This window comes from Paramisgurnus dabryanus, chromosome 17 (genome assembly GCF_030506205.2).
Source record: "Paramisgurnus dabryanus chromosome 17, PD_genome_1.1, whole genome shotgun sequence".
NCBI lineage: Eukaryota > Metazoa > Chordata > Actinopteri > Cypriniformes > Cobitidae > Paramisgurnus > Paramisgurnus dabryanus.
In genome coordinates this window covers 10,822,125-10,844,650 of record NC_133353.1, presented here as the reverse complement: position 1 = coordinate 10,844,650, position 22,526 = coordinate 10,822,125, and the positions used below count along the sequence as shown (strand labels likewise).

General features: G+C 40.7%; 1 protein-coding gene across 2 annotated transcripts in view; it reads right to left on the bottom strand.

The window, feature by feature from the left end:
• The window catches only part of sorcs3b (sortilin related VPS10 domain containing receptor 3b), a 115,541-nt gene that overhangs the window by 78,111 nt on the left and 14,904 nt on the right, over window positions 1–22,526 (bottom strand). For both annotated transcript variants that reach the window (XM_065297371.2, XM_065297372.2), the window contains exon 2: window positions 6,530–6,597. In XM_065297371.2, coding sequence (XP_065153443.1) covers window positions 6,530–6,597 — 68 coding nt within the window. The remainder of the gene's footprint in view (window positions 1–6,529; window positions 6,598–22,526) is intronic.

Here is a 22,526-nt window from a genome sequence, read left to right as displayed (position 1 = left end):
ACGGCACGAAGAGCTGACGTGATTTGCGGCCATCCGGCCGTTCAGCTTTTCACCCCTCACCTCCCTCACCAACGGAGCCGCTAAAGGCGGGGACCCCTTCAGTGGAGCGGGATGTGTTCCTGGAGGGACCACCCAACCCTTCCCTCCCGTGTTTGTAGACAGTCGTCCGGTTACGGACGCTGCCCATCAGGCATGCCGGAGAGGCGGCTTCGGCCCTGCACGCAATAACGTTGCTGCAGGCTCACCAAGGATTTACGAGGGAGGCTGCGACCTTCAGTCGTGCGATGTCCACCATAGTGGTTCAAGATCGCCACCTTGGCTGTGTCTGGCTGACATGACGGACGCAGACGAGAACAACTTGAATGCTCCTGTCTCACAGACCGGCCTCTTCGGCGAGCCAGGGGAGTCGTACAGCTCCGCTGCGCAGACTGAGGCGATCTCCTAGGTCATGCCCCGGCGGAAGAGAGCTGCCCTTGGTCCACCACGCCGGCTCCTCAGTCTGCCTCTCGCCGTCGGCGTCCTGCGGCGACCACCTCCGTTCCCCTCCTCGGACCCCATCTCGGCAGCGCAGGGGAACCGGTCGTCAGCAGCTCGCCCCGCCCGCTTAGCCGCTTCCCGTGAAATTCGGGAGTTTAAGTGGCCAGTGAAGGGCGACCCGGATTGGCAGAGGATCACTCTTCAGGAGATGGAGCTCCTTCCCCCGATAGAGGGTCGGGTGGAAAATCCTTGGTTTGCATATGTTCCACCGGCTGTTCGGCCGGTACCCACTTAACCACACATAAGAGTGCATTCCTCTTCCCTCTCTAGGTCTCCGGAGGATCGAAAGAGCCGTGAGCGGGTACACACCAGCTCCCCTACCTCTCCTCTATCGCCAGCGGGTGACCTGAGGAGTCCGAGCTCTCCGCTGAGGAGACCGGACCACCAGCACCCTCATCGGAGTCTGCGCTCTCCGTAGAGGAGACCAGACGACCGTTACCCTCAGCGGGCTCAGGTCAGTGTCACACACACATACTGTAGATGTTTATGCTGTCACAGCAGACGCACCGACAGTCCCACCTGTCTCGCTTCGCTGCCCCACCGCGGGTACTTCGGTAGTGTCGTTATTTCTCCTCGTACGGTGCCTGGGTGCTTGGCTTCAGTTCCCAGCCCGTTTCGTTGGGTTTTACGCACGATCCGCCTCGGTTACGAATCCGGCACACCCCCAAAATTCGGGCTTTCGTTTCACTGTTGTGAAAGCGTCCGATGCACATGTACTGCGTGCAAAAGTCGATATCCTGTTGGCGAAGGATGTTCGAGCCGGTCCCTCTTACCGAGATGATGATGATAGGGTTTTTCCAGCCTTTATCTCATAGTACCCAAAATACGCGGCGGGTTACGATCGATTTGATTTACGCACCGGCTCTACGAAGGTGTTCTTTTTGGATGATAACGCCGAGGCTCGTATTTCAATATTCAGATCGGTTTGCAGCCTTAGACCTGTAAGACATGTACTTTATGTGTCCATCTCCCCTCGCTTTAGACCGTTTTTCGCTCTGCGTCGTGGGGTGGGCATATTAATACTAAGTACACCATTCGAGCTGTCTCTCTCTCTCCGTGTCTCCATGTGCTAGTCACGGCATTAAAATGTCAGAGAGAGAGCGTTGTTCGCATTCTGCTTTTTTCTACGTCGACTTATAATAGCCCGTTCTTGGCAGACGTGCGCGAACACAGAGAGTTAATGCTTCGGCATCTCGCTCGTTTAAGTCTTCAGGTCGACTGGGAAAGAGCAACTTTGCCCCGTGCAGAGGATCCTTTTTCTCAGTATGGAAATAAGACTCGGTCGACTAATTGGCGTGTTTAACAAGAGCGCGCAACCAGTCAGTTCTGACTTGCCTCGGTTTAATTCGAGGGAAGTACGCGGTCCCTCTGAAACAATTTCAGAAGCTCCTGGACATATGACAGCATGCTGCGGCTGTGACGCCGCCCGAGCTGCTTCATATGAGACCGCTTCAGCATTGGCTTACGATCGAGTCTCGAGGAGAGCGTGGCACACCGACATACACCGTGTAAACATTGCACCTGCGTGTCATTTAAATTTTTCCCCGTGGTAGACCCGGCATTTCCGATAGAAGAAATGCCCCTGAGGGGTCTCCTGGCATTCTGTATATTGCAATGCCCTCAGCACGGGATGATCAGCCACGTATGACGGGCTTGCAGTCTCAGGGGTGTGCATAGCACCCCAACTGCCGCGAGCGGTGCGCTGTATATCTGGGACTTGTACGCTCCGCTATGGAGATGCGAGGGAAGGATGTATTAGCCGACACCAATAACATTGCGACTGTTGCGTTATTTACCGTTAAGGCGGTTTTGCGCTCTCGTCACCTTTCGCATCTCGCTCGTCATCTCCTCCTTTGGAGTCAGAAGCATCTGAGGTCCCTTCGTGCCATTTACATCCCGGGTTCGCTCAATACAGCGGCAGACGCGCTTCCCGAGCTGCGCCCCCGGCGAATGGCGACTCCACCTCCAGACGGTCCAGCTAATTTGGAAGAAGTTCGGTTGTGCGTAGATAGATCTGTTTGCGTCGCCGGACGATACCCACTGTCGCCTATTTTATTCACTAACCGAGGGCAGCCTCGGCGTGGATGCGTTGGCACACAGCTGGCCGCGGGGGGTGCGTAAATACGCATTCCTTCCAGTGAGCTTTATTGCGCAGACACTGTGCAAAGTCAGGCAGGACGAGGAGAGCCTTTTATTAGTCGCCCCGTACTGGACTACCAGGAATTGGTTTTCAGAGTTAATGCTCCTCGCGACAGCCCCTCCCTGACGATTTCCCCTGAGGAAAAACTTCTTTCTCAAGGAAGGGGCACATTATGGCACCCGCGCCCCGACCTGTGGGATTTCCATGTATGGTCGTTGAGCGCGCGCAAGGTTTAGGTGATTTAGCGCAAGCGGTATCTAACACCATCGACGCGGTTCGAGCACCGTCCACAAGACGGGCTTACGCGCTTAAAGAAACCTTTTTCGTCACCCGGTGCTCTTCGCAACGCGAGGACCCCAGAGAATGCCCATTAACATTGTGCTTTTATATCTTTAACATAGGTTAGATGGTAGGCTGTCCCTCCGCCATTAAAGTTGATATCGCCGCTATTTCTGCTCATCACTCATTTATCAACGACAGATCAGTTGGCCAGCATGATTTAATTATTACATTTTAAGAGGCGCTCGCAGGCTAAACCCCTCGCGCCCTCCCTCTTTCCTCCTGAGACCTGTCCATGGTGCTGAAGCCTTCAGGTCTCCCTTTTGAGCCTTTGCAGTCTACGAGTCTGATGTTTTTATCAATGAAAACTCTGACCCTGATAGCATTGGCCTCCATGAAGAGAGTAGGGGATTTACATGCATTCTCTGTTGACGATTCGTGCTTTTAGTTTGGTCCTGCTGTCTCACTGAGACCCAGACCAGGCTACGTGCCCAAAGTTCCCACCACTCACTTCAGAGATAAGGTGGTGAGCTTGCAAGCGCTGCCCCCGGAGGACGCAGACCCAACCATGGCTTTGTTGTGCCCCGTACGCGCACTGCGACTCTACGTGGTTTGCACGCAAAGCCTCAGGACCTCAGACCAGCTCTTTGTTTGTTATGGTGGCCAGCAGAAAGGGAAAGCTGTCACTAGCAGAGGATTGTTCTTTGGATAGTTGATACTATCGCCCTGGCTTATAATCTTCAGGGTATTCCTTGCCCCTTTAAATTGAGAGCGCACTCCACACAGAGCGTTGCCTCATCTTGGGCTTTAGCTCGTGGTTCCTCGCTAACAGACATCTGCAGAGCTGCTGGTTGGGCGACACCTAATACGTTCATTAGATTTTACAGTGTTCGTATCGAGCCTGTATCCTCTCGTGTTCTTTCCTCACCAGGGAGGGCACGGAGAGCAGACTCGCAAGTCGGCTTGCAGCCTCCAACTGACGCTTCATAACTGTGTCAGTATGGAAGGCCTTCAGAGCAAAAATGCGTAATGGTTTGAATTGCTCTTCCTCCGCTGCCTTGGCAGCCTTTGTTGCGGAGCATTGGCTGTCAGCCTTTCACTAGCTGTATCCTCGCGAACCTACGTGTCTGGCTCGGGCTCCACATTGTGTCCCACCGGGTTCCTTTGTGAGTATTTTTCCGTGGGGTTAATCCTACCAGCCCACGTTTCCCTTAGCAGAGCACTGCTTTGCTTACACAGCCACGGCTGTCATTTTTACCTCAACTATGGTTGACTTTCGCCCACCATTAGCCCTTAAGACGGGTGGTGGCTTCCGCAGCGTTCCTATCCCGCTCAGGTAGGGCGCTTCCCAGTCGCTGGCACTTCTGTGGGGTTAAAGGAACATCTAGTGCCCGGCCTTCTGCCTTAAAACCTATCTCCTCCTCCTTAAGTGGAACCAGAGGGCTTTACGCAGACACTGGAAGAGGTCAGCCCCTAGTGGCGTTTTGGTAGGGATTCCCAATTCGTCGGTCACGACGTGACGTCGTAGTGACCGACTGAAAGGGAACGTCTCGGTTACGGATGTAACCCTCGTTCCCTGAAGGAGGGAACGGAGACGTCACGTCCCGTCGCCACAGGTGCTGCCACCTGCTGTTTATCGGCCGGTCTCATTTTCCCGGCTTTCTCAGCGAAAAGAAGCTAATTTCCCTATTTGCACCTGCTGCTTATATACGCACCTGGCGGGGCGGCGCCAGCATTATGCAAATATCTCAATGCCAAGTTCTTTGGCGTTTTAGTAGTATACGAAGCAGATTGGTCTCTCTAAGCGAGTTCCCAATTCGTCGGTCACGACGTGACGTCTCCGTTCCCTCCTTCAGGGAACGAGGGTTACATCCGTAACCGAGACGTTTTTTGACATTAAGCTACACGCTCAGCGTTATTTCTCTGAGTAAGTTTAGGTAACATAATTACAAAACCATCAAATTATTGCCTGAACATACGATAGAAAGCATGATTATCTATTTAGATTACAGGATGAGAACGTTTAGCCTGGCTCCGCCCTCCTACACGCTTCTGCTTAATTTTTATTTTGCTTCAGTATTACGTCTGGGACTGCTGTGTATTTAGTTTTCTCCTGCAAAAATCTGCAGGTCCAATCAGCGAACAGAGGGGGGTGGCTAAAAACGATGACGTTGAGGTTGTGCGTCAGTTTGAGTTGTAGTTGAGTAATGGCAGCGGAGGAAGACGTGAGAAAAGCTATTCGGTCTGTTGTTGCAAAACTGCCAAATATACAGAAGTTAAAGCGGAGCAAGAACAATGTTTGCTAAGTTTTGTTGGTCTGATCATTCAGGCGTGTTGTTTCCGGATGGTTTCGGGGCATGATATACTTCACGACCACACGTTAGCTATTGGCTATGGCAGATCCTGAGTGACTCTGGGCAGATCCAATAGTTTTAAACTTCAATAGAGGACCCTCCGTAATGGAAGTAACCCTTTGCAATGGAGCGTGGCCAGACTCTCTGTACAAATTAAATGAATGTCCGAGAGTCTGGTTGGACCAGGCTAGAGAACGTTTGTCATTAATACTAAATATGCTGCAATCTGTCCGCCAATCTGATACTGTAATGAAGATGAATGTATAGTAACTTATTGTTTCTGAACAACTTTCAGTAAATAACTATGTACATGCTTAGGACGTTTGCGTTGTAATAATGTACAGGCAGACTTCAGATATAAAAATGGAGAGTAGTAAAGTGAGGTTTTCTTATTAAAATCTAATAACGTCCATTGATTTAATAGAATGTTTGGGAATACCAATATGGCGGCGTGGTGGCTTCCAGTCATTAGATCAGTGATTTACACGCATTTTGAAGAGCTATACCACCAACCCATTCTGATGAAGTGCGTATAAATAGCACACAGTGAGACAAGTTGTGCAATACATACATCAAAAGTCCTTCCCGTTGTATTTTTTTTGTGTTGTTTCATGTATTGGTTTCTCAATTTTTGGCTTGGGTTTGGGGTAGGGCTGCACGATTTGGGTAATTTTTCCCATTGCGGTTATTGATGCTAATATTGTGATGTTCGATTTGCGATTATACTAAATGGTATCATGAATCAACTTGATGGGTTTTAAGGAAAATCCACACACAGTTTAGCTAAAATGTGTATTTGTAAAACTAGAAATGTTTTCGTATTGCCACGTGATGTAGCAACTGCTCAGTGTCAGTAATCCTAAATCTAAAATACCGCCATACAACAGACATAGAGTTTTTTTTAGCTACCAGATCACTGTCAACCTCCTCTGCATCCATCTTTGCTCTGGTATAAGTGACGACGCACACCACACACGTGCATGCCACACGTGCACTGCCTTTTTTGTTAGTTTTTCTTTCTTTTTTTAAACAGCAAGGAAAATCATCAAACTGTTATCAGAAAGTTTGTGTTAACAAGTCCACACATTTATTTATTTAATATAATTGCAACATTTTGCTGTCATATAATCGCACAGTGTGGATGCCCCATAAAAAAATACAAGTCAATAAATGTAAAACTCATTAAATAATATGTTCCATGCACAGAAGTGAATTTTACCTCCAAAGTGAACTTTCTGTCACAGTTCCGAGGTTAAAGTCGAACAGTTTTGTCAGAATCAGGATCACCTAAAAGGAAAACATGTAGACATTTAACAAATCACTAAGCAATCTCCACTTATGCATTTCCCTTGCTACAATGCTCTTAATGTGCAAGGCTAAATGATAAAATGTCTGTCAGGTAGCCTCACAGTGATGGATGAGAGTAAATATTAGGTGTGAATTTTATTATCTAGAGATGACAGCAGAATAAGACGCGATGCACTCAGAGCCAGGACAGCCTGATGAAGGTAATGATGATCGGGGAAAAAACAACAACGCTCTACACACATACACAAAAGCACAAACATGTTCAAGCTGTCAAATGTCATGCTGAAACGTGACAGGTAAAACGCTCTGCTCTTCCCACCTGACAAAAATTCTGAGCATACGTTCATGAACAACAGTGTCCAAATGAGCATGTCTTTCCTTTTCAGTTTTTTACTGCAAAAAAAAATGTAATAATCTGAAAAGACAGAAAGGGATGGAGACAGAGGAAAAAAGAAGATAAACACTTTGATTCAAAGGCAGAGAGTAAGTAGTCCCTTTGTGTCCTTGTCTGTGAGAGAATGCACTGTTTACTGTATTGCATCCACACGCTAATGAATATTAGTCTAAAAGGTCCAATATTTCATTTCACACTTCGTGATTGTTCCCTGATGAGAGTTCAGTCAACATGAGCATTATCATTAAGCCAAAAAAGAAACGAAACAATAATTCAGTAAACAAAAAAAGCTGCAAACAAAGATGTTATTGAATAACCTATTACCAGTAATCTGTGACATTACTAACTCAACTAACTGAGATATGTTGGCGTGTGTTGTGTGGTGTAACTTTCACTATTTTCACAGCCCCACCTGTTATGGGACAACTTCATCTCAGGTTAATTAACCAATCAGAAGAGGACAAACTATTAGCATATCTAAATACAGCATATCTGAAAGAGCAGGACCCCAGTCAAACTCACTCAGCTTCCTGAACCAGTAAAACCACTGTTACTAATTATATATCACACGTGTGAGAGAGAGAGAGAGAGAGAGAGAAAGAGAGAGAGAGAGAGAGAGAGAGAGAGAGAGAGAGGGAGAAACCAGTGTCCATATATGGATATTACCATTAAAGTAAAGGTTTCCATTGTTCGTTTCTATGAGGTCAATAAGGGATGTTATGCAGATTTAATTACATTTGCATATGAATGGTGGGTTTGATCAGTCCATGTTCAGCCTTAGATCAGATTCAGTTTGGATATGAATGACTTATTGTCAAATTACAGTCAATGCCCTGGGGTCCATTCAATGTCAAGAAACAACTTCACAATTACAATAATCTTTTTGTTCGTTCCATTTTGTTCTCTTTAAAACCAAGGTTTTGTATAACATGTCCACATGGTTGAAGATTCAACAGTTCTGAATGTCTTTTTAGCTGGGGCTGATTTGCCATAAAATTCTTATTAACCATTAAACTTCACAACTGCAAATATCCATAATTCACAAATCTATTTCATTTGCTTTATTGCATTTACTCATGAAATGTGATTATCTAAATTGCAATAATCCTGCATATGGCCTTCATTTTGTTGTCGTCTGTCTGATACCATGGAAACATTTCTTACTAAGACCAATCAGCATCCACAAAAAGCTGCTCACTTGACAGTGACAACAAGCAGACGTGGAACAAAAAACCATAAATGGAGTAAGAACATATGGTATGGCACTACAGAAATAGCTGATGTCTTTTCAAAAGGGCAATGATGAAGTTTTATAGCACTTCAATTGTAAGAAGTGAAATGGAAAGATATATCATACTGACTGTTTACTTTGCTGCCTATAGGCAGTCCAAGATATGTAGAAATTCTTTGTTTGTGATCACAGCGTTAGTATTGAAAGTATCATAAACAGCGCCTGATGAAACAAATTTATTCTCAGCCCAACATCTGGTGCTCAGTGATTCAGTTAAAACGCTATTATCTAATTAATACTCAGTATTCAAAGCTCGGATTCAAAGTCATTTTCATTGCCTAAAATAACACAAGGCCACTGGCCTGAATTACACTGATGCTGACTCTTACTTGTCTTATATTTTATTACTTTTGAGAACATCAGACCCTTGATTAGATTTGAGAAAGTCCTCACACAATGGTCATTTATTTGATCCTATTTAACACACAATTTAAATATTTTGTATATTAAAAATTCTGTATGTTTCAGGTTGTTCCAAGCGTGTATCAATTTCTTTGTTTTGATGATCACAAAGGAAAGCAGAAAGCAGGAGCACATTTGACTTCCATAATAGAAAAAAATACCATGGAAGTCAAAGGTGCTCTTAAACAGTTTGGTTATAAAAATTGCTCAAAATATCTGAAAAGACATATCAAACCGGCAATGGTGACACATCTCTTAAAGTGCAGTCTCGTGTACAGATGTACTTTAGATTTGAGGCAAACCATGAGGAGGATAGCGATGTGTCGTGATGCAGGAGAAAACAAATTAAAGGCTTACACCCGGATTCATTCAAACAAGTGAGTTTCAGTGCTAATGCTAATACAGGCAGGTGTCCTTCTTAACCATTTAATGCTTTATTACGTTTTACAGGGCTAAATAAATGGGACATAAATGAGACAAAACAATGGCACTCATATATGTTAAGATGTTTTAAAATTAAAGTCGCTTAAACATACATTTTAGTCAGGGACTAGGATGAGCCTTGTCCCAAAAACTGCACTAAACAAGTTTACTAATTTTACACACCAGAGGCTATTTTTGATGACCTGTAAATACAAAAAGCATGTGCTAGAAAATAACACATGTTTGACTAGCAATGTTTACGTCATTTTATTTTTAATATGCAGTTACTTAAAGGTGCAAAAGAGGATGTTTGTCTTTTACATTTTTGCAATATTACTTGAAACTGTCTTTACTAAATGATAAAAGACTATTTATTAGCTGCACTGAAAGTAATAATATTAATATACGTCATCTGTGCACAAGATAGGGCCTTAAAAGCATCAGCCATTTGCTCATGTGGTCATCGCATAAGCGATTGGCCCTCTGGCTTGTCAATCACTGCCATTACGATCCTTGTGAGAGACGTGCGCGCTCCAGTAACTAAACACAGGCGATGCATGCGCATAGCGCATGAAACTCCATCTTAAGTTTCGGTTTGTTTTCATTGTCGATCCTGCTTTCCTCCTCGAATTTGCACCACGGTAGAGAAGAAACTCGAAGGAGGACGCAAAAGAAAGACTTTTTTAAGCCGCTGGGAATAGGAGAAAATTGTCAGAAGAACGTAATGTAAACAGAGTCGTTATTGGAGAAACATTTCAACGCTGGAGAGCAATGAAGGAACAGAGAGGTGTCAAGACAGACGCACAGTTCGCAAAATTCTTCCCGACAGGTAACAGTGATTATTCTTTCTTTGGGGAATAATTATTGCTGTACTGTTATTCAAGTAAGTGTTCTTGTACTGTAGTTGTAAGGCAGTGACCAGTATGCTACATGCTAGTTGAAATGGGAGAAGCGTAGACTGATCTAACGTTTTAACTTCTTATTTGTTTATTATCATCATTTCACATAATGAATCCACTGACGCGAGTCACACGACACAGCATATGCCGGTGTTAAACAAACACTCGTATTCAAATATTCGTGCACGAGTTTTGGAAGGCGTTCCCTAGAAATGAGCTGTGAAGGAGGGAGGCTGCTCTTACGCATGCCCTCATTTAAAAAACTCAGTAATCGTTTTTGGATTCTCAGTCGGCGAAAAACATCCTCTTTTGCGCCTTTAAATACATGTAATATTGTATATATGTAATAAAAAAGCTTAGTTTTCTTATTTAAAAATATTACTTTAGCTAGTGCCAACACCCAAATATAATATTGCATACCTGTATGTTCCAGGTGTCATACTAAGTTCATGTATTTATTACACGACTCATTTGAATGCTTGATTCTGATTGGCCAGTCGAGATATTTGCTGTTCTGGTATTCCAAGATAACAACCGCTCAAAACTAATAACACACGATAACCTCCTGGATGCTGCAAATAATTTTGACAGATACAGTTTAATATTACACAAAAAATTTTAATGTTTTAACAAACATATATAATATTATATTAACAAATTATTAAACCAAATAGTGGAAAGTAAATGGGTTTTCCTTGCACCTGCATTTGTTAAAAACGAGCAAATAAAATATTTTTAAAATATTTAATGTTTCTTACCTTACTTTTGAGGTAAATAGTCATGTAATGAGCTTTTCAGGTATTTTCATGATAATAAAGAAAATGTATAAGATTATGTTTGACGAGTGTTGCTTTTTTAAATGCATGTTTTAAACGACTCAAACCAACAGTGATTGGTAAGGACTGATCAAAAGCCGTAGTACATGAAGTAGCTGTGCATAATATCTGGGTGTGATGGCTACAGCGTCACACAGGAATTTTTTAAATAACTCGTTTTATTTTCGGACCAGGAATACTCTTAAATCTAAAAAGAAAAAAACTAAACAAATGGTTTACAAGTTTAATATGCATTTGTAAAAAAGCAAATGCACACATTTAATCAATCACATAGAAATTAATGCACTTGTAATATGAAGTGGATGCGGGTCCGGATCAAGTTGCCGTCAGGTCCGGATCCGGACCGGAGTCCGGACTTTGAGAACCCCTGGTTTATGATAAAAGAGACGCTTACGTTCACAAAATACACGCAAGGCACTCCCTTAACAGTAAACTCTGATTACGCGTGAGATTATGCAAGTATCTGGCAAACGCATGCGTCTCTATTATCATAAACCCTTTAGACGCATCTGCAGCAGAAACTTATTTTGACAAGACACGTGATGCACACACGATCTCTCGATGGGCAGAACACATATTTTTAAAAGAGGGACCACACACGACGGGCTCTATACATGTTGTGACGAATTTCACATCGAGCGCCCTCGAATAAAGAAGAACTGGCCGCCACTGAAGCCTCTTCAGTGTGATACAAGAACCTCCGCTTCACATCTGGCCCTGAACACATTGTCGGGGCTTATTTCTCCACAACCGGCTGCCTGTACATTATCCCTTACTTACGGCATTAGACTGAGGTGGAGGTTCATCTGCATGAAAGATCCCAGCAAAAACATGCAGACAACAGCTGATGAAACTGTTTAGCTTGATTTATAAATGTATAAATTATATAATATATAATATAAAACATAATCCATTGCTTTTTATACATTACATATTTAAACTTAATTGTATTAATTAAATAGTGTGTGTGTGTGTGTGTGTGTGTGTGTGTGTGTGTGTGTGTGTGTGTGTGTGTGTGTGTGTGTGTGTGTGTGTGTACCTGGTAATTATCACGTTGTGGGAATACCAGTGTTTTTGTGACCTTGTGGGGACATTTTGATGTCCCCATGAGGAAACAAGCTTATAAATCAAACAAGATGATGTTTATTGAAAATCTAAGGTACAAGAAAGGTTTTTGTGATGGTTGGGGTTAGGGAATGGGGCAGGTAAGGGGAATAGAATATACAGTTTGTATGGTATAAAATGCATTACGTCTATGGGATGTCCCCACAAAACATGGAAACCAGAATGTGTGTGTGTGTGTGTGTGTGTTATAAGTGTGTTTTTTGTACCAAGAAAAGTGAAATTTTATTTGTACTGACAACAATACAATCCACTATTATCATTTACAGCATTTCTTGTGGAGCATGACATTTTGAAGCAGATCTAAGGCAATTCCCAAAGTGAAACATCAGCTTTTAAAACTCCACCCATGGGAAATCATGATACACCTGTAAACTCTAGCTTTTAACACTGTAGCGTCTATAAAATTAAACCATGTATAGAGAGAGACAGGTTGACATTTTAAAATCAATTTGAAATCAATGTAAAGATGAAACAGCTTAAACAGTTATATATTCTTTTAAAGGAGAATATTGCTTATAAAGTTCTTCTACTTTTTACAGGCATTAAAAACCCACCATAATATTATATTTGGTATGATACATTTGTTCCCCCTGGTCTACACCATCTAACTGATTCAGAAGACAAAGATTATTAGACACATGCAACAAGTAATGTTGGATGGCAGTATTTTCCCTGAGGAGGTGATGTGAATACATAGACATACTTTATGATTTTAATCCTCCTGTGAGTCCTGTCCCAATCAAACATCTGTTTTTCCTCACACAACCTATGTACAGTAAATTACCTACTGCTTTTCGTTTAACTTTGGGGTCCTCAGAGAAATAAAATGCCTTCTGGGCAAGTATATCTGTGATTCCTAAATAATGCAACTAAAGTTACATTTTGAGTGCTATCATGCGGTTGGTATGATAAACTGGTAGAAATGTGTCAACTGGTAGAGATTTTGGACTATCGTCTCTTCTGAGGTTACACGTCACGTTGCTGTGCGCGTGGTCACGAAAACTTAAAGGCGGAGTCCATGTTGTTTGAAAGCCAATGTTGATATTTGAAATCACCTAAACAAACACGCCCCTACCCCAAAAGAATCTGGACCTTCTGTTGATAGACCCGCCCCACACATACGCAACCAGGCATTTGATTTGATTTGATTGGCTATAAGTGTGTTTTGGTAGTCGGCCCGTCTCCTTTTTCCAAACCGTTTCAACCGATTCAACATCTTGGACTCCGCCTTTAACGTTTGTACATGCATTTAAGCACCCCAGTTTTAATACAAGTGATTTTAAGCCATTGAAACACAACAACAGTGCTATGCACGCACTGTTTCTTATTTAGGGCTCTATAATTTCCGCGATCACGGAATCACGGACGGAATCGCGGGAATTGGGTAATTAACACGGAATCTAGCGTTAACGCGGAATTTTGCATATTTTGAAAAAAATTCTGTCTTTGTGTGGGAGAACAACGTATGTCTGTGGGAAATGCAGACCGGGGGAAGCAAATCTGGGCGACACATCCCCTCCCGTCATTTCAGACCCCCTCCAAAACACTGAAACCATGGCGAAGCGGCTCTCCACGACTCTACCCTAAGCCCTCAGTTGCGAGCAGTTCTCACATGACTTTTATGTGACCGGAGAACTGTTATTTTGTAAGTTTTGTCAACATTCCATTGACTGGGAGCGCGAAGATACATGCACTCTCTCATCCAGGTCTTTCTCGCTGCACATCTCTCACGTGCACGCGCTATCACATCTGTCTGAAGTCCGAACACAAATCCTCATGTATTGGTTCAGTTTTATGCATTTCAAGCGAGCTGAGGCAAACTATTCCTTGCGTTTAAAATATAATAATCTGCATCAAGACCGCTCTCTGTCTCTCTTTCGCTTGCACGTGCAGAGAGCTGCGCATTCATTTTTTCCGAAGTCAGATCAGTAAGTAATAATCCTGTGTATGTTTGTAAAGTTATATGCATTTCAAGCGACTGTGCTTGGATCGCGTTGCGCTGGACCAATGTGTTTAAGGCATTTCTGAAGGCACCACTGCTTTGACATGCGTAGCCTTGTGCAACAACACTAAACAATGCATTGAATTGAGTAAAATGTATATGTGTGTGTGCGTTTCAAACAGGGAATGTAAAAAAATGTTACCTCAATAAATTTAAGGTAATTCCTATTGTATTTGTGTTCATTTTAATCATTAACATTAAAGGCACACTCTTTTTATGACTAAAATAACAGGAAAGGGTGAAAAAAATAATTGCCAAATATTATAACGGACAAAACGGAATTTGCAAAAATTAAAACGGACAAAACGGAATTTGGGAAAAAATAAAACGGAATTTGGGAAAAAATAAAACGGATTTTATAGGGCCCTACTTATTGATTTTCGTTGGCTTGGAGTAAAATTATGTTAAGTTTATCATAAGATCCCCTCGGGTCAATGTCAATTATTCGAATTTAATGGCTTACTTTTTTCCCGCTGCAGAAAACCACCACAGGTTTGTTTGTTTGTTGATCATGAAGTACAAAGTAGATGAGGAAAACTAAGATTCTGTGTGTATACAAAGCGCCACCATTGTTGTTTACAATGCGTGGAATGGTCCACTGTGATTTGTTGAGAGGATTTATTGCATTCTGCAGAGAAGGAAGACTGGCGTTTGTTGCGGTTTGGAAAAAAAGGGAGAAAAGATGACAAAATAACATGGCGGATATCGTATTTGCATAAAAAAGAATATATGAATGTTTGTGATAATATATATATACACTGTAAAAAATCTTTGCTGCCTTAAATATTTTTATTAAATCAACTCAGATTTACAAGTCATCTTAACAACTCATCTCTAGTCAAGATAAATAATAGTAAGTTGAAATGATTTGTAAATTTGAGTTGATGCAACAAAAAATTTAAGGCAGCAAATAATTTTTTACAGTGTATATTATCATTCTTTCATCACTGACTGTTTATCTTCAGTGAGCTTGAGTTTTTTTTATCCTTTTTGGGGGGGGGGGGATTATGTAAATTCTATGGCATTAAATATTTTAATAACATAAAAACCTTATTAACATATAAAAAATGAATTCTATCGTGATATAAGATTCAAGTTTATTTATTTCAATGCATTCAGAGAACATTACCTTCAGTAATGGCCAGAACACCCAATTTTTTCAAAAACTACAAATCAGTACCTGAAATCACAAACATCCATGTTAATTTGAAACTCGAACTCTGTTTAGAAAAGGAATCCAATACAAATAGTGTTCTGATCAGACCTAAATTGGGGAGTAAAACAAACCAGAGGCTCTTGAAACCTCTAGTTAAAGTCGAAATAAAACTGCTTATATCCAGCCTACACCTGAAAGCAGGCAACTGCAAACTGGGACCAAACAAAAACAATCAAGAAAACATGAAACCCCATTTCAAGCAGCAGTCTAATTGCAGAGCAAATGATGAAGCCTATAATTAAAACTGTTTCCAAAACCCTAAACAACAAAATTACATTACAATGGATTGGAGATTAAGGAGTCTGTGTGTTCTGCGTGTTTCAGTCACACTTTTTGTGTTTCAAACACTCAGATGAATTCAATTAAAATGGTGAAATTGAATGGAACTACCTGCTTTTTGTTCCAATGACATTCCTACAACACAGTACTGTCAAGAGTAAAGTATTGAGCATTCCACAGAAACATAAAAAAAAACAACAGTGAGTTTTCCGTGCAGTGTCTTCGCAGTGTAAAGGAAGCGCCTGCGTTCATTGCGATTCTGCTCTCATGGGAGTCATGCAGCACATTGTGACTTTTGTGTCTCTCAGGTGGACTCCACAGCTCATATCTCTGTGTTTCTGGCACTAATTTGTTTCTGTGTACTAAAATACAACCCCCTGAGTTAACTCCAAACGGAAATTTATGCTCACAATTTGAATAAAACACTAAGGACTGAGGAATCTTTATTCTCTCATAAATCAGTGATCATGAACAGACTGGGTATAATATATCAGGATAATTCTAGTGGAATTGAAACAATCAGTTTCAATGTGTGCATGGAGTGTGTGGAATATTAATCCAACATTCTTCATTTTCCACTGTCTTTTTATTCCCTTTCATAGGGTTTCCTCCTCAATCTGTCTTCTAGAGCTTTATTACAGTATCATATTTACACGCTGCCGTAAAAATCAATAAACCTTAAGGCATTGAAATATGTTACAAAAGAAAGGAGGGACAGGATGAAAAGTAGAATTGATTTTCAAAAAGGCTTTATTTTAATAAAAGAGCTGTATTACTGCAAGGTTCACGTGTCTGAATATAATGACACAGAGGTGTTAGGCATACACTGGAAGCTAAAAATCTTGGGAGGTTGAAAGAAGCTATAGGATTCATAGTTTCATATCAGCAGTGTTCAAACCTTAGCTACCTTTGTGTGTGTGGGGGGCAGTGGAGGCTGATGCTTGAACAATTTTGGGGGGGGCACAAACAAACTCAAAATCAACATGTAACATGGCGCAATGATATTACGCTGCAGCCGAAAATAGTCCCCTTAGTAACTTTTAATGGCAGGGCACTATTTTCGGGCAGTGTGTAATATCATTGCACCTTCTGCAGCCATGTTACAGCAGCAAAGTCCTTGATTATTATGCCAGAATGAGAGTATAGTTCCTAGCAATATCTGCCTAGAAAATCGCAACTTTTAATTTTCTGTCGTTCTAAAAGGCATATTTGTATTTTCGGCGTATTTGTCAAACAGCCCCCACCCCACTCCGCTGCAAGTCGACATACACTAACTCTCTTCTATAGACTATAGTTAACCTAAAATCTTTGTGGGAATTGCTCTATAAATTAAATTGAAAATATAACTAATGCATATATGCTATTTTAAATACTTGTAGTCTATGGGCCAGATTTACTAAGCGCTTGCGCCAGCGTAACCCATCATTTTGGCGGTAAATAGCGATGTCGGAATTTACTAAAGACGCGCAGTGGATCATTAGCTCTGAAAAGGTGTGGTCTAGTTCTTTTAGCGACTGACCTGATTGCATATGCATTTCTAGGAGTTTCCCTTTCAGACGCAAACATTTTGGGAGGAGACTATTTAAATGATTCACGCAACGCGATTTACTAATGTTTGCGCATGTGTTATGTATGGCATTTGCGCGACTATTTAACGCCGAAAAAAAGCATGTCTTAAATCATTTTGCGCTCGAAATGGCTGCAATTGTTGTTGCTAGGAGGAGACATCGCAGAAATCAGAGACTGCATGGTAGAAGGGAGAGGATTTCCAGGATCATTTTACCAGATAAGTTCACGCGTCTCTCTGCCTTTATTTACCGGCCTGTATATCACATGCACCTGCAGGAGCATCATCTCTGCTTATTTGCAACCATGCGCTAATTTGCGCTGCTCTTAGTAGATTGGTTGGTCATTATGGAAATCAGCTGTTGCGCCTGTGTTATTTAATTAGCGCTTTTTTAGTAAATAACCCGCAGATATCACCACTCCCATCAGCGCATTTTTGGAATTGCGCTCATGCGCTAATTTGCCCTGTTTAGTAAATCTGGCCCAATGTCTGAGACGTGACGTGTGTTAGTCTGTGAAAATATCCTGTCAGGCATTTGATCTTGACATTGCTAGAATCTTGTCTTTTTACAAGTTGTACATTTAACTTAAAATATTTTAGAAAACAGCCCATATTAATAATTTATTAGTAGCTAGGGGTGGGCGATATGACCAAAATCTTCTATCACGATAGGATTAATTTTATATCATGATAACGATATGTATCACGGTAGAGTTTTTTATGTTTTAATAAGGTTTAAATCTTTAATACCATAGAAATGTTCATAATTCTCACAAAAAACATATACAAGCATAGAAAGAAGATAAAAACAAACAAAACTCAAGCTCTCTGAAGATACACAGTCAATAAGAATGATAATAAATAATTATGCATGTATGTATAGGCCTATATATATTTTTATTTAAGGTAGAAAAGTGATTTAATCAGGAGCAGTGAGAGATTTTTTCTCAATGCTGTTTGATTAACACGAGTGACAGACAGGAGCAAAATTAGGTAACTTCCCCTTTAAGACCAAAGTCCGGATCCAATAGACCCTTTTACAGCTCACGTGATCAAATAGCCTGCGCGCGCATTTGGGCAACGGAAGTGGTGTTATTCCCCATTGGTTCTGACGTGGTAGCAACTCAGAAAGTTTATTAAAACGGTTTCTCAACATCAAAATGTCCCGTTGTTGCGTTTGGTTGCACTAATATAATATACTAATATACGTATATATGTATCTGGCAACTTTATTTTTGGCCATCTGCTAACGTCTTTTATCCACTCCACTATAGTACACGGATCTGGTAGCTGTGTTGAAAATGTTGATAAAGTCAATTTTTTTAAAATAACTTACTGTTTGTGTTGCTTCACTGTTGATTCTTACGATACTTCCGTTGCCTAAATGCGCGCGCATACGCTGCCACGTCATCATTGTGTACAAACAGTAAAAGGGTCTATACACTGTTACACATGCGCTTTCTCTTTTAGCTGTTTACTTTCTCTTAAGACCTTACTGGTCGTGTTTATGATGATGCTTGCAAAGACGGGAATTTTGACGCATATGTGTATTTAAGGCCAATAAAGCGGGAAAAATGCTCACGAGCTTAATAAGCAGAGGTCGCGCGACCTGCGCGCTCCTCACAGACAGAAAGAGCAGCGGTTGCGCGACTTGTCCGCTCCTGACACACAGAAAGAACGCACGCATACAGATCTGTTGTCTGTGTTTCAATGGCTTAAAATAACTTGTTTTAAAACTGCAGTGCTTAAATACGTGTACAAACGTTACGTTTTCGCGACCACACGCACAGGAGCGTGACGTGGGCACGTAACCTCGATAGAAACGATAGTCCAAAATCTCTACCGGTTGACAAATTTCTACCGGTTAATTTTGTCTACCGGTTTATCGCCCACCCCTATTAGTAGCCTATTGAAGTGTATCAGGAGAACGTGCTCATTGCTACGTAGCTATGTGACTATACTGCACTGAAGCGCCAGATTAAGATATAAACCCAGAATTCAGCGAACGCCAAGAACAAGAACGGGAACAACACCCCGATCGAAACGCGGGATTTACATACACAGACCATGTTTCAATTTTGATGTTTCTGGTAAGAAATACCAACTTTTTCACTTTGTCTAGTTTTAATAAGCTGCGGATGGAAGTGCTGGCTGCTCCCCGCGGTGTTGAAGACCCCCTCTGACTGAGTACAAAAGTACAAAAAAGTATTTATGTAAAAATCTATATTAAAATAAAAAAGTGCACAACTCTTCTTAAGTGGAAGTAATAAATTAAAATAACGAATAATAATTATATAATAACGAATAATCACGATGGTTTAACATAACCATCGTCAACTGCCAATTTAGGGGACATCGCCCAACCCTAAAGGTGGCTTTATTTAGGAATTTGTAAAAGAACAAATAAAGATTGCATATGTTAATTAATTAGTTCTTTCTGAAATTCTTTTTAAAAAAAAAACTAGGAAAAGCATAAAAAATGTGTGACCATTTACAGGATCTATAAAATACAGCTTTCTTTATACCAACACATTTACATTATTTTTATCAAAAATGTAAGTTGATGTCTGCATCACCTACCCATGTGAAGATTTTGGGTGGTCTATTGGAAACTCAAGGGTATGTTACTTTTGCGCTCTCTAACAATAAACCAGTAAGGTAAATAAAATACTCTTAGGGTTGTTTGGTGAGTGTGTTGGTGAATTCTCACAGTACCATTTAAAAGCAGACATTCATTGCATGAAATTGAGTTTATGAGGATAATACACACAACAGAATGAATTTGTGCTTCGGGGTGAAAGACGTTTTCTCATCAGTCCAATAAGCAAAGATGTGCCTCACACACATACACAAGCCAACACATACCTAGAAAAACAGGATGCTTATTCATATTTATGTTTTATTAATGCTCAGTTCTTTGCCTTAGGAAACTCCACAAATCATTGCAATGCTCGATTCTGCCTCGCTAGAAATTTCAATCATTTTCACACACTTCTGGATCTTATTTGGTGTTTATTTAACAGAAGGCCCGGAGGCCACGCAGGGCCATAATAAAAACTCTGTACATTATCCAGCTCTTAAGCATAATCCTTAAGTACACATCTGCGTATGAATATATAAATATGAATATAAATAGCCTTCATATGCATGCCTCTGAAAAGATACTTGTGTTTTGAGCTGACTACGGCAAGATATACCAGTTTAAAGTACGGGCAGCTGCACATATACACATATTTATATACAACACACAAATACTCAGGGAGCATAACATTTCTGCTGAGGGCAGCAGCCTTCACGACCACTGCCAACAGCTGGGAGGTTTATTTTACTGCATCATATAAAAAGAACCTTTTATGTAGAAATACATATAAACACAAAAGCAGACGCATGAATCCTAATGTGTTACCAAGCTTAGATTGTAGTAGACATGTGTCAAGCTGTTCTTACACTACCTAATATTATACCACCTTGTCGTGTTTTCTTGACTCCATGTTTATTTTGGGTTTTCTTTATATTTCATACGAGAGAATGGAACAAGAAATCCAATGTTCCGGTGGTCAAATACTTCCTAAATCTTCAGCAGAGGTCATATTGGACATTTTTCATTCTCCGTCATTTTGACGGACGGGGTTCAATTATTTGATTTCATATTTAATAAGAATAGGACATTTAATAGCTTTTGTTTTTGTTCACGTTTTCATTTTTAATCATGAACTTACAAGTCGAGCATAGAAGCTTGTGCTTATTATTTGTAAAAAAAAACAGATGAACAGAAAAGGTACGTGACTTTACAGGTACATGTTCAACATGCAAGAACAAACAAATATAAACAACACAATATTAGAAAATACATTTACAATTAAAATATAAACAAAACTGAACTGAACAAAACTCAAATGACCTTCTATATCTACCTTAACCTAATTGACTTAATCCGCATTGACTAAAACCTGACAGTGCTCGCCTGTGTGTAATAAATGCATAAAGACTGATTCAGACTCTACTGTCATTTTGTGTGTTTATCTCGGACAGACAACTTCTTAATGCAGTTTTAATTTTGGAGTGTAATTTTGGACATCAAAGTATCCTGAGAGCATTTCAAAACTAGTGCTTACAAATCACTCTCGCAGAACTTCATGTTGATCGTTCTGTACGGTGCCACAAGAAGTCAACAGCTATTGGCCAATAATTATGAGCACCTGCCACAAACTGGAAAGGAATGGAAATTATAGCTACAAGTTACAATAAAATACCCTCAGTACAAGTGTGAAAATCATGCAATACATATACGCCAAATTCCAATTTGGCGTGCATACGATAAGCCAGTCCTCACCATTCACTTAAGTAGTGCATCTTTTTTGTTGTTTTATTTTTTGGTTTCTCGATTTTTTTCTGTTTTTTTAAACCATTTTTGCTTTGAGATTTGCTTAAGGAGGTTATTTAATATACAGGTTTCTACATGTTTTTGTCTATTTTTAAGCCATGGTTGCTTGGAGTTGGGTTAGGGGACAAAAAGTTGTCCTAACCGTAAACCCGATCAACAAAAAATGAGAAACCAATAAATAAAACAACAAAAAAGATGCGCTGTTTAAGTGAATGGCGTATCATATGCACAATTTTCACACTTCATGCTATTTATCCGTGACACAGGGTTTGTATAATCTTTCAAAATGATCTTTAGTCATGGCACATTTGTCACATAGCACATGAGATTCTGCTAACACAAATAAACAAATCAAAGTTAGCAGTTTGTGCTTTTCTCACATAAAGACTTTAAAATCTCCCTTTCTAATCAAATTAATATTCTTAAGCTTTATTGACAACAACTGTGACCTGCTGCATGCCACAGAAAATGGTTTCAAATTCATAGTTAAGCATGTGACTAGTGTGAAAGAAACCCCTAGCAACCTTTGTTGTGCACAGTTGTATTTTTAAACTCATACACAAGAAATCCAAGATAATGTCCTTTCTTGGTCACTAAGATGTCTACCTGGAGCCAAGTTTTTCAGATTTCACCCACAAGATTGCTTGTAGTGTAATGTACAACCAGAAGATACTCTAATCATTGAACATTAGTGATAAAAATCACCTACTGTATTATACAACATATAAAGAGTTTTTTCCAAAACATGATAAACGGCATTTAAAAAAATTAGTTACCACCAAAATCAGTATTGTATCAGGTCAGTATTTAAAGGTAAATTCTTAATTTTACGCGAAAATGTTTCTCTGTTATCTTTTCTTCCTTTTTCCCAAACCGTGACAAACGCCAGTCGTCCTCCTCTGCAGAACGCAATAGATCAACTGAACAAATCACAGCGCACCATTCCACGCATTGTAAATAATAATGGAGGCGCTTTGAACACACAGAGTCGTAGTTTTCCTAAACTACTTTGTACTTCGTGATCAACAAACAACCAAAAACAAAATAATACTTTTGATGGAATTGATAAACCTGTGGTGGTTTTCTGTGG